The sequence below is a fragment of the Alternaria viburni genome, assembly GCF_023758015.1.
Source record: "Alternaria viburni strain BMP 2772 chromosome Unknown scaffold_6, whole genome shotgun sequence".
NCBI lineage: Eukaryota > Fungi > Ascomycota > Dothideomycetes > Pleosporales > Pleosporaceae > Alternaria > Alternaria viburni.
The window spans coordinates 467,880-483,261 of record NW_026055775.1 but is presented as its reverse complement, the minus strand read 5'-3'; the positions used below and the strand labels follow the sequence as shown (position 1 = coordinate 483,261).

The window sequence follows — 15,382 nt, the reverse complement described above, 5'->3', positions numbered from 1 at the left end:
ATCGACTGGTCGTGGGTCGCATGCCTTCTCCAGACCTCTTGCCGACCGGAGATTGCCCAGCGCGCCCGGTGGGAGGGTGACGCCTGCTCACCTGGCCGGCCCGCAGCTGCCTCAACCACCACACTCTATGTTTCTTTGTTCCACTCACCGCATCGCGCCAGCGTATTGGACTGCTCTCCTCGTCGCTCCTGTAGACGCTTGACGCGTAGATAACCCTTTGGTCCCGTTTCAGCGCAAGATGCCCCGCGCTGAATCATGGAACCGTCTGAAAACCCCACAAAATCCAAAACCCGGCGACGATCGCTGTTCCACGCGTCAATAAACCTTCCGGTCATGGTTCCCAAGTGGATTGCGACTGACCAACCCAACGTCATTCTCCAGCTGGACTGACATCGTCTCAGTTGTCGTACGACTGAAGTTCAACTCGGGCAAGAGCCTCATCGATACAGAAAGAGCTGGCAGGAGAGCACGCTCCTTCCCCGAGTTGCACAGGCAATTACGCCATTCTCGTGCTTACCACGCCGACGAACGCGCAACGTGTAATCTCGTCCGACACGCCAAGGGTCGTCTCACCGCAGTGGCTTCAACAGGAAGGTGGCTTTGAGATTTGATATCTTCTATACTACAGTCCGAACCACCACAGGCTCAGTCAACGTACAAGTCTCACGGCATATCGCGCGTATTTGTACTTCAGCTTGGGCCCCGAGAGACGTACTCACGGCACTACACGGAAATTCGTGTTGCTACGCCAGCGCGACCTCCAGCTGAACCATCAGTTTGCGTCGTGAGGACGGAGTAGAGTCGCTTGACGAGACCGAGGGAGCGTCGTGGCCGTGGGGTGTGAATGAAGGTTCCTGCGCATGCACTTGTCAGCCTCCGAATATCTCTCGTATTACCCGGCGGTCTAGTGTCACAACTCTCAAACTGCTTTTCATGTGTACTCTCGGGACGTCATACGATTCGATGAGGACTCGGCGAGAAGATCAATCCCAAACCATGCCCGACGGTAAGATATAACACTTACCTCTTGAACCAGATGAGATGTCCGCAGGGTGCGTCCAATCTTTGTTACATGTTCAGCTTATATTGGCATCTCGTCAAACTATGCGTGTCTTCCCCAGGATCATTACTTTTCACACCCTCCATCCGCGTCAACAATCGTAGACACAATAACTCGTTCTTTCGACTCCCGTACAAAATTCCCTTGATCCCTCCTATCTTCTTATTTCACTCGCCACTGTCCAGCATACATTCGTGGCTGCGAGCTTGACTTCATGGTTTAATGGGCCATGGTCAGTCTGTATGCCCTCAGTCGGACCACTGACGGCCTCTGCGTAGTCGCGCGTACGTCCCGCGGGATTGAAGGCTGACTCAAACACAAGACATTGCGTTCTCATGATGTAAACAATACGTGATCCCGGGTAATCGCAATCCTCATAGACGGATCTGCGTCTGCCGCAGCAACGGGGTCTCAGTGCGAGCACACCTTGCTCAACCCCAACCAACCAACTCCGTTAATTTGCCCAGATATGCTAAACGACCAACCGGCTGTGTAAAGAAGCCCCACTTTACCTATGAACCGCGGGGCATACATCTAGCTACCCCTCATCGCTTTCATACCCGTCACGAATCAGTCATGGTGATTCTATGTTGACCTGTGGGGAACCTGCAAAAACCAGTACGCAATTGGCACAGAATATGTACCTATACAGAGAGTGCTGGCTTAAGGGTTCATAAAGACGAATTTTCCCGTCAGACGTGTCTAGGTAGGTCATCCGTCATGGCATCTTCTCTGGATCTGATCAACCAAGCTCCCAGTGTATGTAATCACGAATAACTGAGAATAACATGCGACTGACAGTCAAAACCAGGGAACCAAGCTATGGGTACATCACTCCACAGGCCCCATTCCAACTACGCCATCCTAACATTACACACATCAGGTCTTGAACCTGGGCACATTAGAATGTGACGACGGGTGGTTTATCCGAGCAGCAAACGCGTCCTCATCGTCAAACCCAAACCCGACCAACAAACGCCGTAAACTGGTCATGCTTGGCATCCTTATCCAGCACCCAACCGAGGGCCTCATCCTCTACGAGACCGGCGCGGGGGAAAACTACCCCGAAGACGTCGGTCCACCAATCCAAGACATCTTCACCCGAATCGATCACGACGCGTCTAAGAATCTAGACGCGCAAATTGCCTTGACCGGCCACAGCATCAATGATGTGAAGATGGTTATAATAGGCCACCTTCATCTCGATCACTCTGGTGGCTTAGAACATTTCCAAGGAAGAGACGTACCCGTCTACGTCCACGAACTCGAAATCAAACACGCCTTTTACAGCGTCGCCACCAAGACAGATCTAGGGGTCTACCTTCCCCACTACCTCACCTTCGACATAAACTGGGTCCCCTTCCACGGGTCGTACTACGAGATCGCCCCTGGAATCAATCTACATCATGCACCTGGACACACCCCCGGACTGACCATCATGCAGGTGAATTTGAAAGAGAGTGGGACGTGGATCTTTACGAGTGATCAGTATCATGTCAAGGAGAATTATGCGGATGGCGTGCCGCAGGGGTGGTTGGCGAGAGATCACGATGCGTGGGTCAGGAGTCATCAGATGATTAAGGGGTTGCAGAAGAGGACGCATGCGAAGGTCGTGCTGGGGCACTGTTGGGATACGATTAGGGAGTTGGATGTCGAGTTTGCGCCTAGGGCTTATGAGTGAGTAGTGCGCAAGAGAAGCCACGGTGTGTTTAAGTTGGCTTGGGAAATGAGACAGATGTAGAGGTACGAATCTGGTGTTGGATCTGGCAAGGGAATAGAATGGGAAAGCGCGATGTCGATCGATGTAGGAATGAGGATGGCGCATACATAGTGTGGTGAAACTGGTGCGATGCCACTCAGGCATTGCGTGTGAAGAATTCATGCAACGAGAGGGTGTGGCTGGGATAACTACGAAAGGTAGCACAAAAACGAGTGGAATAAAAACGACAAGCAGCATCCGCTATTTCTATTCTGCGCATTGCATCACATTTCTGCGGGCATTGGGAGGCCTCGTGCGCGATTCCTCTTTTTGGGTTTAGCGTGCGGCTTTTCCGGCTCTTCATCATGTTCTTATCCGAGCTCTTAACTTCTGACTCCACTTCCTGAACCTGAGCAAGGAGCCAAGAACGACGAACCGCGAAGCTTCAGCCATGAACGAGAACAATCCTCCTCGAACGGCTTCTGCCGACGTGGAGCCGAAGCATGCATCGACTGCTAGATGGACACCCGCCAACGGCATCGAAGCAGTCACGACTGTGACCCCGGCAAGCGCAAGTTCGGATGAACCGAGATCACCACCTGCAAAGAGAAGGAGAGAGGAGCGTGAGAGGAGTAGGGTCAGTAGAGCTTGCGACCGATGTAAGAAGTGAGCTTGTGGAAATTTGGGCGCACATGCGGTGCTGCATAGATTCTATGGATGCGCTAACGCTCAGAGCAGGAAAAAGGTTAGATGTACCGGAAGATGCCCTTGTGCGCTCTGTCTGCGATCTGGGTTGCCGTGCGAGTTTACTGCGTCGTATACTCGAGGAAGACTGCCTTCTGTCATTGTCGACGATCCCGCGATAGCCTCAGATGCACTAGCCTCAAGACGGAAAGAGAGCTTAGCCTCTGGGACGTCTGCGAAAGAAGAGACTGCGATATCGACAACACAGTTCCCACGCATTTATCCTAGTCCTCTGACTCCTATCGACCCGCAGAGTTATTCGAATCCTGAAAACTCCGAATCAAACGCTCTAGGCATGGCTACAGACCAGATCAATCGCCCTTCCTCGCGAGATTCTCCGGTACCTCAGGGCGCCCAACGAGATCAAGAAGGCCACTATGTTGGCTCTTCAAGCGCAGCATCGTTTCTCATCCGTATTCAGAAGCGTCTGCACACGAATTCCTCCTTGTCGCATGACTCTACCATCTTCACCTTTGGCGACGCTCCCCTCCCTGAGTTTGATCTTTCCATCTTCGTTCCACCACCAAAGCCTGATGCGCAGAGGCTTGTGGAGCGATATTTCGACTATGCAGCACCGACTCATCGCTTTCTTCATCGACCAACGATTGAACAGCTTGTCGAGGAGTTCTATGACACCCAAGGCGAGATGAGAAGTAAAGAAGATGGCAAAGCAAAAGTTGCATTGTTGATGGTAGTCTTTGCGCAAGCACAAGCATATATGCCACTCGGCAGTACGGTGCAGACTAGCAGGTTTGTCGACGCTGCCGCTGTTGTAGGCTCTGCTAATGTCGAATAGCGCTCGATACTTCCGCGCAGCCGAAGCGCAACTATTGCAAGAACGCGGCGCCGTAAGGCTAGCGAGCGTTCAGGCACGACTGCTGCAATGTTTCTACCTCCTGACACAATCCCGTATCAACCACTGCTGGAGTCTCTTCGGCGAACTCTCGCATCTCGCCTTCGCTATCGGCCTGAATCGTGGAAGGAAATGCGATCCTTCGACCAAGGTGGACTATGTAGAGATCGAGAGCCGAAGACGCCTATTTTGGGTGGCATACTCACTAGACAAGTACCTCGCCGCTGCTCTAGGTCGTCCACGGACTTTCAAGGACGAGGATATCGATCAAGTAAGTGTATCTGGCGTCATCAAAGTTGGGGATCACTAACACAATGGGTCCAGGAGCTGCCTACCATCGTCAACGACAACGATCTCCAACCGAACTACATCAACCTACCCTCGCGGCTTACTTATTCCCTAATGACAGCCCCTGTTGAGCACATTAAATTGACACGCATCGTGTCTCTCGTGCTACGAGACCTTTACTCAATTCGCCCGCCCAGTCTGGCCTTGCGCATCGAGCTGTCGTCGAAATATACATCAGAACTGCACGCGTGGAAGAATTCCCTGTCAGGATTTCTTTCCGGTTCGACCTCGATAGACCGTATCGACAACCAGTTGCTCATACCAGTCTACCAGCGTCAGCGTTCGGTGCTCAATCTGGCGTACCACCATGCGCTGTTGCTCATCCACCGACCCTTCTTACTGCGAGACTTCGCGAGTCTGACCCATATGGGCACCCATCCCAACTGGAGCGCCGGACTCAGCACAACGTATGACGCATCGGCAAACATCACCGCTTGCCTCGAAGCTGCCATGTCTATTGTACGCTCGGTAGATGACGTGTTCAAGGCGTCTAACCTCTTCCGCTCTTTTTGGTTCACCCAGTACTACGCCTTCTGTGCGGTGGTAGTGCTATACATCCATCGCATTCAGCAGGGCTTGGGTGTGAAGACCAAAGTAGAATGCGAGGGATATTTCGAGGCTGGTGTCAAATGTCAGAGGCAACTGGAGACAGTTAGTGATACCGACTGCCTTGCGCATCGTTATTGTGTCGTGTTGGAAGAGCTTAGGACTGAGGCAGTACGCCAGTCAGGCAGATTATCGACGCCAGTAGCCGACAATGCCAGCTTCCAGGACACATCGCTCCTCTCGTTACCAATGTCGGCTCCAAACCCCGATTCCGTCGCGCCTGCGGCGAATCTGCCACCCCTGATGTACAGCAGCAACAACAGTAACATCGACATCTCCGATAGCGCAGCAGTATTCAACAACACTAATAACAACGCGACTAACCCTACGTTCTCGTTCGATCTACTCGACTGGTCCGACTTCGCTAGCTGGGGACAGTTCGAGGGCCTTGTGACGGCCGGCAATGGCTCCTTCGATCCGGTAACGCAGAGCGAGAATGACTTCTGGTTTGGGTCTTGAGCGGGCAACAAGAAAAAAGCCGAACAGGCCTACAGCCTACATCAACATGGCAGAATACAAGATATGTGACCTAGCGTTGATTTAGGCTCTAGACCTGCCCAGGTGTTCAGCCTGGAACGACGCTCATACAAAGAGTAAAAGCATAATGATAATTGTCTTCATTCAATCGTGTAAGAAACGCCATGATGCGTCCAGTGGGTATCTCGAAAAGGAAAACAGGCTCTACTATGCATACCCATGACCGTAAAACCATCTCAACATGCCGAAGTCGTCATACAAGATGGTTCGATTGAAGTGATTGTACTATTTCTTGAAGCTTTTATAACAAAACTTCAAGAGAAAATACAATCACTCCAATCAAACCATCTTGTATAACGTACTGCTTACCGCCTCAAAAGTCTCTGCCACCTTGACCTAGACGGCTGATCTGACTGCTGCACGGCCGTATCCGCCGGACCCGCAGCCGCAGCCGCAGCATCATTCGCATCCTCACTCTGCTCCCCCGTCTGAGGCGTACGATCCTGCAACTCCACTGCAGGTTGAGCCTGCGCTTGAGCCTGAGCATTCGTCCTCGCCTCAACAGCCTGCTGTCTCCTGATCCCACTCCCATGCAAGAAGTACTGCCAATTACTCATAGGCAGCGGTGCCGGTGTCTGATTCGCAGTCCCCGCTTCCAACGCCGCAGGCGTCGCATCGCCGCCTAGCGCTATCCTCTCTTCCTCGTCGTGCTGATCGAGCGCTTCTTTGCTCATGTACATGGAGCGGCAGATCGGACAGCTGGTCTTGCGGAGGACGAACCAGGAGACGAGGCAGTCGGCGTGGAATTCGTGGCCGCAGACGAGGAGCTTGAGGATGGTCTCGGAGTCGGGGGTGGTGGTGGGTGTTTGGTCGGCGGCATCGGAGGATGAGGGTGAGGTTGAGGGGTCTGTGGATTGGGGGAGCGAGGCGGGTAGGGCCGCGGCGTCGGTTATGGGTGTTTCTGGGGAGAGTTTGGCGGGCTCGGGAGGGGCGGGGGCATGGAGGGTTGAGAGACATATCGCGCTGTAAGGGATGTTAGTATTAAAGGCGGAATGAGTGTTCTTGTGCTTTCAAACATACCATTCTCGTTCGAGCACCGAACGTGTCTCTACTACCCCGAGAGCTCCCTCATTGTCGTCGTCCGCGCCATCACGATGTTGCGATGATGAGGATCCAGCAAGACTGACAACCTCGGTGACTTCATTCAACTTCTCCCTTGCTTCTGCACGCCTAAGCGCAGGCTTCTTTGCCTTTGGTAGTGGGCGGCGCACTGGAACAGGGACAGCTTGTCGTTTTCTCCGAATGCAGAATATACACAAACTATATCAATAACAATTAGCTCAATTGTTTCACCAGCCATCCTAGTCTCATAGACCCCATCCATTTCAAGAGTCCAAGTAGAATTCCGAACAAAACTTACAAAGGCGCCACAATAGCAACAACAAACACAGGAATCAAAAAACTAAACGCCGTAGGCGTCATCCCAGACTGGCCAACGGTATCGCGCCATTCGCGCGCTTCCAGACTGCGAACAAAACCGTGGCTCGAAACCGCAGGCATTGTTGTTTCCAAACTTTGGAGAATGCGGAATGCAGCGTTGGCTTGGTTCGACTGACGTGCGTGTGTGGGGGAATGCCGCTCAAGCTTGGTAGCTGGGGGGGAAGGGATGCGTCTCGACCTCGACACGTTTGGTGCGGGGAAAGGCCAAACGTAGGCGTGGTGGGATCTGCGATGACGGGGGAACGACGGAAGAACAGCGCGGGTATACCGGCAAAACCAGCGAGGACGATTGCGCGTACAAATCGCACGTCCTTGCGTCTATCGTATGCGTCCGTGTATGTCGATGTGATGGAATGATGATCTTCCGCGGCCGTACTGAAGGTTTCAAGATCACGCAAAACAAGATGTGCGTAGCGCTCACTTCTTAACACTTGTTAGCAACCCCCATCTTACCCCGGAGGCCCACTTACCCGAGCGCTGGCGCGCGTTCCTATGACACCTGCACCCACGCGCTCAGCCTCCACAGCCACGTCTTTTTTCGCCACTTCTTGATTACGCTCAAGGAAGCTTGGCTCGGCGTTCTAGATGCGTGATGGCGACGGCTGAAAAACGCCGAGCTGCAGCTTATCCATCCTTATCACGGTCCGATAGTCTTGTAGGATGTTGCATGTGTGTAAACTGGTCGGGTTGGTTGGGCTGAACGCTGGTTTGCAGCGTCAGCAATAGCGAACGATGATGAGCGCAGACACCAGCACAGCGGGAAACGGGAAAAAGCAATCAAGCAATAGATCTTATCGTTCCCAACATCGCCGCCCACAGTCCTCCAGTCTCAATCTCCAACAGAGCCCCAGCCTGCTCTTTCCCACTACGCACGCCTCACGATCCCCCAGCCGCTCATCGGCACAACCTTTTCTCGGCCTGCTCAGGCCATTTCCAAGACTACTGCTGGAGCTGCATCCCTGGGCTGACGTACCCCACCAACGCGCTAAATCCTTGGTGCGGTCTAGGCGCCGAGGCAGGACGCACTGTCTCGGTCTTGGTGTGAGTGGAGCGGAAAGGTTTGGCATGGCATGGCGGAGTGGGCAGGCTGTGGGGACATTGTGGGTCGGGCGGGCTGCGTGTTGCGCAAGCCTCCGAACAGACTTTGGGGGAAGGACGCCTGGAGGACTGTAAGCGACTCGTGCCGAGGCGGATTTGTGGTCGCGCTTGTCTCGTGATAGTTTGACTGCAATTCCTTTGGATTATAGTTTGGGTGGTTGGGTATGTGGTGGTGTGGATGGGCTGGACTCGCGTCGAGGTGCATGTTAGGTGCTGCTGCAGTGACGATACGCTTGAAGATCTAATTGGATGTCAGTATCAAATGCAGGCAAATGTGAAAATGTAGATGTGGATGGTAAAACTTCGTTGTTCAGTTCGTTGTGGTATCTAGATTACTATGTACATGCTGTATGACTATAACTGCCTTTTCATCGCAGCCATGATGGCAAGAGGTATCGCAATCGCGTGCTATGCAAACAACTTCAAACGCCTTATCCAGGACCAAGCCTGGCCCTAAACATTAAGAGCTCTCAAAGAGATTACTCGAAAGATATCATACTTCTTCGTGTCATTTCTTTGCTCATGCACTCGACTTCTTCTCGCCATCCTCGCCGTCAGTGCTGATAGCTGTGCTGAGGTATCGCTCAAACACGCGCGACTCCAGGTCGACGGAGCCCCTCCTGGCAACGCCATTCTTAGCATCGCGCTTCCTGAAGTACACGCGCTTGCCCCACTTCCAGGACTCGATGCCGAGGAAGAACAGGAATGTAGCGACGAAGACGATCGCCCATTCCCAGCTGATACCCTTGTGCCTGAAGACGGTGTCGTTGATGACGGGAATGTACAGGACAGGGAAGATGGTGACGAAAGCGAAGACGATGGAGAAGAAGAGGAACTTGTTGCGCCAGACGTCAATGGCCCATTGCGTGAAGTACTTCTTGGAGTTGGGCTGCATCATGAAGAACGAGCGGCGCATGTCCAACATTTGCCATGCCAGGAAGACGGAGAACCAGGTAAGGCAGGCGAAAGTAGTCGCACGAGCGCGGAAGACGGTGTCGCAAGTGTCGTTGAACGATTCGTTGCAGCCGTTTCCGAGGTTGCCATCTCCGAAGCCAAACATGACCAGGGAGAACGCGCCGAGACAGAGAGCGGCAATCCAAAGACCGTAAACGAACATGTCGAGGATGACCTCGATGGTGAAAACACCGCGCTTGAGCTGCGATTTGTTAGCATAAATGCAAAGAGTCAGTCACAGCAAGGGAAACTTACATTTTGAGGTGGGCGAGTGAGAATGTCTGGTGCAGCGACCTCGAAACCGAGACCCATGTCGGGAAGAGAGGAGGTAATCATGATGATCCACATGACTTCGACGGGAGACACTGGGAAGACTGAGAGTCCGCTCTCATCCTTGAATGCGAGACCAATGAGCAGAACGCAGGCTTGCGCAATGTTCTGAGCGAGTAGATGGAGAATGAACTTTTGGATATTGTCAAACATGCGGCGACCCTCCTCGATAGCGTTCAGGATAGAGGCGAAGTTGTCATCGGTCAAAACAATGTCGGAAGCGTCTTTGGCAACATCGGATCCAGTTCCCATACCGATACCAACATCTGAGCGCTTAAGGGACGGGGAGTCGTTCACACCGTCACCAGTCATACCAGTGAAGGCCTTGCGTCGGTGAAGGGCGTCGATCATGCGGACCTTGGTGTTCGGGGCGCAGCGGGCAATGACCAGAGGAAGTAGGGGAAGAGCGTCGATTTCGTCGTCGGAGAGCTTGTCGAACTGCGATGCAGTCATGACCATGGCATCTGCGGTTTCCTTGGGAAGAGTGTTCATGTTCGATGGCACAATACCGACTTCAATGGCGATTGCGCGAGCGGTACCAGGGTGATCACCAGTGAGCATGTGGACTTCGATACCAGCCTTCTGGCATTGGCGAACGGAGCCGGCAGTCTCGGGGCGGGGTGGGTCGTACAGTCCAACAAGACCGCGGAAGATCAAGCCATTCTCGATACTCTCGCGGTCAAGGTCCTGACCCTTCTCAGGTGATGGGCCATCGTACTCCTTGCTTGCGAGCGCCAAAACACGCAGACCCATGGAAGCCAAGGATTCCATGTTAGCCAAGATCTCTTCGCGGTAGTCGTCGTCAAGGTCAACACCAGATTCGCTCTCATCGTTGAATACGCGAGTGCAGGAGTAAATGACACGCTCAACAGCACCCTTGGTGAATACGTATTTCTTAGAGCTAGCGGTTTCCTCAAAGATAACGGACATCTTCTTGACATCGGAGTCGAAGGGGAACTCGGCAAGCTGCTTCCAGGCAGGTGTGTCACCACCGGTGTGTTCGAGACGGTTCCACTTGAAGCGAGAGGCAAAGACTTGGATAGCGATCTCCGTTGGGTCACCTCGTGCGTTCCATTGACCTTCGTCAGTCTGATGAACATGGGCCAGGTTGGCGAGCGAAGCAACCTTGAGGTAGTCGACCAGGTGCTCGTTGTCCTGTAGAAGCTCCTCCCATGTCTCTGTCTTCTCGTCAACATCAGGGTCGATATGGCGTGGCTGTTTGGGGTTGAACATCAGGGCGCCAACGGTGGGGTTGTGTGGCTCGTCGGACTGGCCAACGGAGTATGTGCCCTTAGCAGGGATCCATGCCTTCTTTGCAACCATCTTTCCTTGTGTGAGAGTACCAGTCTTGTCGGAGCAAATATCAGTGACACCACCAAGAGCCTCGAGCGACTTCAGGTTGCGAACAATGACGTGACGCTGCACCATGCGCTTTGTGCCGGCGGCCATTGTGATGGTCAAGACGACGGTAAGGGAGGCGGGAATCATACTGAGACCAGTGGCTACGGCGTAGATGATGACCTCGCTGTTGTTGGAGAAGCTGTTGGCGGCCAAAACGATGATTGCGCAGACGACGGCGACACCGAAAAGGAGGATGGCGAGACGAGCGAGCTTCTTCTGCAGGGGAGTACCGACGTTGACACCAAGGAAGTGGCCGACGGCATCGGCAGCAGTCAAAGACCATGCCTGGGCGTAGCGATGAGGTTTGGCTTTGCCATCAGGCTTGCGCTTGACTTCGCGGACGCGGGAACCCTTCTGTCGAAGAGACATGGCGATGGAACCGATCTCAGTGTACATTCCAGTAGCAAAGACGACACCACGGGCGCGTCCCTTGGTAACGGTCGAGGAGCTGTAGGCGACATTGAGGCGGTCACCAGGGCCGGTGTCCTCGTCGAAAACGGCATCGCCATCTTTGTTGACTGGGAGGGATTCGCCAGTAAGTAGAGCCTCGTCGGTTTCAAAGTTTAGGGCTTCGATGATACTGGATGCGAGTCAGTGACGAACAAACTAGTTTAGCGCAATTCAACGTACCGGATGTCAGCAGGGACAGTGTCACCTGTCTTTAGCTCAATCAAATCACCGGGAACAACCTCAATGGTTGGCACAGTAACAGTCTTTCCGTCTCGCGCAGCGGTGGCTGTTGGCGAAGAGAGTGATCGAAGCGAGTCCATTGTCTTTTCAGCATTGAACTCTTGGACGAAACCGATGATAACGTTGAGCAGAATGATGGCGGTTACTACACCACCCTCAATCCACGATTGAATAGCGAAGGACACAGCCATTGCAGCGATCAAGATCTGGAATTTGTTAGGATTGTTACATTGTGTGCTCATTGAGGTAACATACCAATGTCATTGCGTTGGCGACCTGCCTTAGCAGAATCTTGCCTGGTGATACACCTCCATCGTCGCCCAGATCGTTGTTGCCGTACTTCTCATGTCTCGACTTTGCTTCCGCAGTAGTCAGACCGTCTTCGTCGTTACACTTGATCTCGGCGACGACGTCCTTCCATGGGAGGGCATGTGCGGGTTTGGAGAGAGGCTCGTTAGCCTGGCCGGACTTGTGGCCCTCGAGAGACGGTGCCTTCTTGCCCATGGTGAGTGATTTCTGGTGCTAAGAAGTGAATGGGATGCAGACAAAAGATCTAGATCCGGGGACATGGCAGACTTTAAACAAGCAAGTTGGCACGCGGGTGCACACACCATGAGAGCAGCCAAGAACCGTGCGATATCGAGAGCTTGGCGTGATGGTGACTATCTTGGGACCGGTGCAGGGAACGTCATCGTCGGTAACGGTCGGCACTCGTCAACAAAGAGATGCATGCATGTCCGCAAACGTTTGGTTGTCAGGCCTCTGGATATACTGGATGGCACATCTGACCCTATCTGCCTTTTACCACACTGCACAACAGCATCATCGAGTAACGTTGAGACGATTGAGCGGCAGATGCCATCCCAAAGTGCTGTGAGTAGTGCCGGGCATGACGACAGCGGGGTTGGTAACACCCGTTCACCAGCACTGCGAGCGGGGATGAGTGAAAAGAGGTGGCGAGCTGTTCGGTCCCAGCCAAGCATCCCGCTCGCCTACGATCCGCCTAGCCGTGCTAATTTCTCGGCGCAGGCGTAATTGTGCCGACTTCCGTACCGAAGCCACAACACCAACGTCATTTTGCGCCAGATTCCAAGCACGCTGCCATCGACTACAGATGCTCAAGCCACTTACCTTCACGGACACCCTTGCGCCAAGCCTCGATTCTCTCGTATCGCTCCAGGCGCCCAACACCTTTCCGAGCGTCCTCCGTGGAACCTGCTGAGGTCGTCACGCCGCATGCTAACGGCGAAGCTTAACACCAACATGACAAGGCGTATTTCGCCTGGATATCCCCACTGAGACGGGCCCAAGCCAGCCTCTTGTCGCTCTTATCTGTCACCGGTGGCTTGACTGCAGCGCCGAGCTTTCCGTCGCGGGTCACGAGACTCAACAATCATTCCTGCAACAAGCACCAAGGTCCGCTTACTCCACACCTTCCATCTTGATTACGGAAGGTTCTAGTCGCAAGCTAGATCGGTCGTAATACTTGCGTTTATAACGTGCTCAGCTGCTTTGCCATGGTATCACGAAGGCAGAATCCGGTACACTGTGAGCACAATAACTTCAATTGCCGTCATGGAGATATCATGTACCAGGGAAAATTTGCATCCATTTGACAGCCGTAATGGCCTCAACTCAACTACATGCGCATAAAAGTGGGCTTACCCCACTTCTACCACGATTCAGACAAGCACGCAAGAAATGGGTCTCTTGGATATCCCACGCCTTGGCATGCCTCACGCCATTTCCCTGCCGCGGTCTAGTCTAAGCATCCCAGTCCTCCGAGCACCCATCGGAGAACCAAACCTTGTCGCTTGTATGTCTGTCTGACATTTCAACGGTGATGCGCTCTTTCACAGCGCGATCGAGGCTCTTTACTACCTCATCTCCTTCAGCTGAAAGCGAGAAGCCGCCGGTGAGATGCTCAGCTACATTATCGGTGGTGTACCTGCCGGGTTGGTATATATTGTTGAAACGGGAGTGGTATTGAGAGAGTCTGGCGAATCGAACGCTTGTCAGGCAAGGAGACATCGTCAACTGCTTGAAGATCGTAAACCAGGTTGCATCTTTTAGCTCGACGAGTCCCGGTTTCAGCTTTCGTCCATTGACCTCTTGAACCACTCCATCCTCGTCGGAATCAGAATCTTCGACATCCGCAAAGTCGGAGGGCTCAAACGCATCTTCGTCGTCAAACCAACCATACAGATTCCCGCCACAAAGGTGAAGGCTCTGCAGGGTTCTTCGGTGCTTGAACAGAACCCTCTTGAAAAGAGGTGATGCTATCGGACTACTACGGATGTCGAGGTGCGTGAGAGTAGGGAACTGGGTCCATCGAAGGAAGGTGGGCACATTCTCGCTACACAACGTAAGCGACCTGAGATTACCGCTGACGGACTGCAGCAACCCCATGATCCACCACTTCTCAAAGACTTCGAATGTCCGGATGAACTTCAATTGTGTAACACGGTGCTGAACACGTGTCCAATCGGAGCTCGAGATATCGAACGGTTGTTTCTCGTAACGCAGTACCATCGTATTCAGTGCGACTTCCAGAGTCCAGTCTTTGCGATCTTCGATACCTCGCAGCGCCGAGAGCACTTTGTCAATGTGGCCATGTAGTTTACCGCGGCAGGAGTCTCCTTCGTTGCGGAGTGCCCATTGAGGGCTAGCCCAATATCCGCAGGCTCCCCAGCCCATCTCGCGGAGGATGCGCTTCGAGCCCCAAGCCTCAGTCCAGGCAGCAGCATCATCGTCTTTCTTCGGGTAAGAGTCTTTCGGGTAAGAGTCAATGCGTACATGCTTCAAGTTCGGGAAACCTCGCAGTGCCGACTTCAACATCTCCACTGCTTCGTCGCTGGCATCGAACTCTTCCTGCTCTTTAACAAGCTTTTCGTGCTTTGGCCCATACGTCCTGGGCCAGTCTTCCTCCTGATCTCTAGATCTACAATTCTTTAGCTTCCAAAAAGCCATGTATCCGTTCACGTGCTCAGGTCCGATAGCCACTTCCTCAACGTAATTTCTGAAAACAGGATCGGTGGAGATGCTCAGAAGGCATTGGAGACTGGCGCGGGACAGCATATGTTTTCGCGTAGAGAAACAGCGTTTTGTCCAACCGTCATATGACGTTTCTTTTATGCGCCGGCTCGTAGAGCGGAGATTGCACAGGTCGTCGCCAGAAAGAATGGCCTTGCCTTTGGCGTCTGTGCTTTGCGTTACTAATGTCATCAACTCGACGGGTAGAGCTTCTAGGCCTGGCTTTGGAGACGTTGTAGCTGCTGTGGATAAATTGAGGGTCTGGAGCTCCTCGGAGAGAGCCTCTGGATCTTGCTGTGGAGATGCCATAACTATAGGTATACTGGAATGCGTTGGTGGGTATGAATGGGTTGCGTCAATGTCGTGGTTGTAGTGATCAGGTTGATCAACACTTCCTGTGGGGAGGAGGGAAAAGTCTGAAGAGCTTTGAAAGGTAAACTTTTGAAGGGTTCGAAAAGGGTACGAGTGTTGAGGGAACACAGCTGGAACGCCGCTACCGAAGCAATGTGAATGCAACGACTTCACAGTCGCTTCGCCTCACAACATGCCTAAGAGGAAGATTTGCGCAGAATACGCTATGAAGGAAAAC

At 53.1% G+C, this 15,382-nt stretch overlaps 5 protein-coding genes across 5 annotated transcripts; 2 read left to right on the top strand and 3 right to left on the bottom strand.

The window, feature by feature from the left end:
* Positions 1-1,780: 1,780 nt before the first annotated feature.
* Positions 1,781-2,741, top strand: J4E79_003607 (uncharacterized protein; the record flags this gene model as incomplete). Its single annotated transcript, XM_049352500.1, has 3 exons — positions 1,781-1,819; positions 1,872-1,886; positions 1,944-2,741. 3 exons carry the CDS (start codon positions 1,781-1,783, stop codon positions 2,739-2,741), a joined length of 852 nt encoding a protein of 283 aa, XP_049212879.1.
* Positions 2,742-3,210: 469 nt separating this feature from the next.
* On the top strand, positions 3,211-5,769 carry J4E79_003606 (uncharacterized protein; the record flags this gene model as incomplete). Its single annotated transcript, XM_049352499.1, has 4 exons — positions 3,211-3,425; positions 3,591-4,187; positions 4,300-4,627; positions 4,681-5,769. 4 exons carry the CDS (start codon positions 3,211-3,213, stop codon positions 5,767-5,769), a joined length of 2,229 nt encoding a protein of 742 aa, XP_049212878.1.
* A 383-nt stretch (positions 5,770-6,152) lies between these two features.
* J4E79_003605 (uncharacterized protein) lies at positions 6,153-7,171 on the bottom strand (the record flags this gene model as incomplete). The annotated part of the gene is made up of 3 exons (XM_049352498.1): positions 6,153-6,810; positions 6,868-7,057; positions 7,105-7,171. The coding sequence occupies 3 exons, from the start codon at positions 7,169-7,171 to the stop codon at positions 6,153-6,155; spliced, it is 915 nt and encodes a 304-aa protein (XP_049212877.1).
* Positions 7,172-8,905: 1,734 nt separating this feature from the next.
* J4E79_003604 (uncharacterized protein) lies at positions 8,906-12,264 on the bottom strand (the record flags this gene model as incomplete). The annotated part of the gene is made up of 4 exons (XM_049352497.1): positions 8,906-9,541; positions 9,595-11,650; positions 11,701-11,966; positions 12,016-12,264. The coding sequence occupies 4 exons, from the start codon at positions 12,262-12,264 to the stop codon at positions 8,906-8,908; spliced, it is 3,207 nt and encodes a 1,068-aa protein (XP_049212876.1).
* A 1,260-nt stretch (positions 12,265-13,524) lies between these two features.
* J4E79_003603 (uncharacterized protein) lies at positions 13,525-15,102 on the bottom strand (the record flags this gene model as incomplete). The annotated part of the gene is made up of 1 exon (XM_049352496.1): positions 13,525-15,102. One exon carries the CDS (start codon positions 15,100-15,102, stop codon positions 13,525-13,527), a length of 1,578 nt encoding a protein of 525 aa, XP_049212875.1.
* Positions 15,103-15,382: the final 280 nt, after the last annotated feature.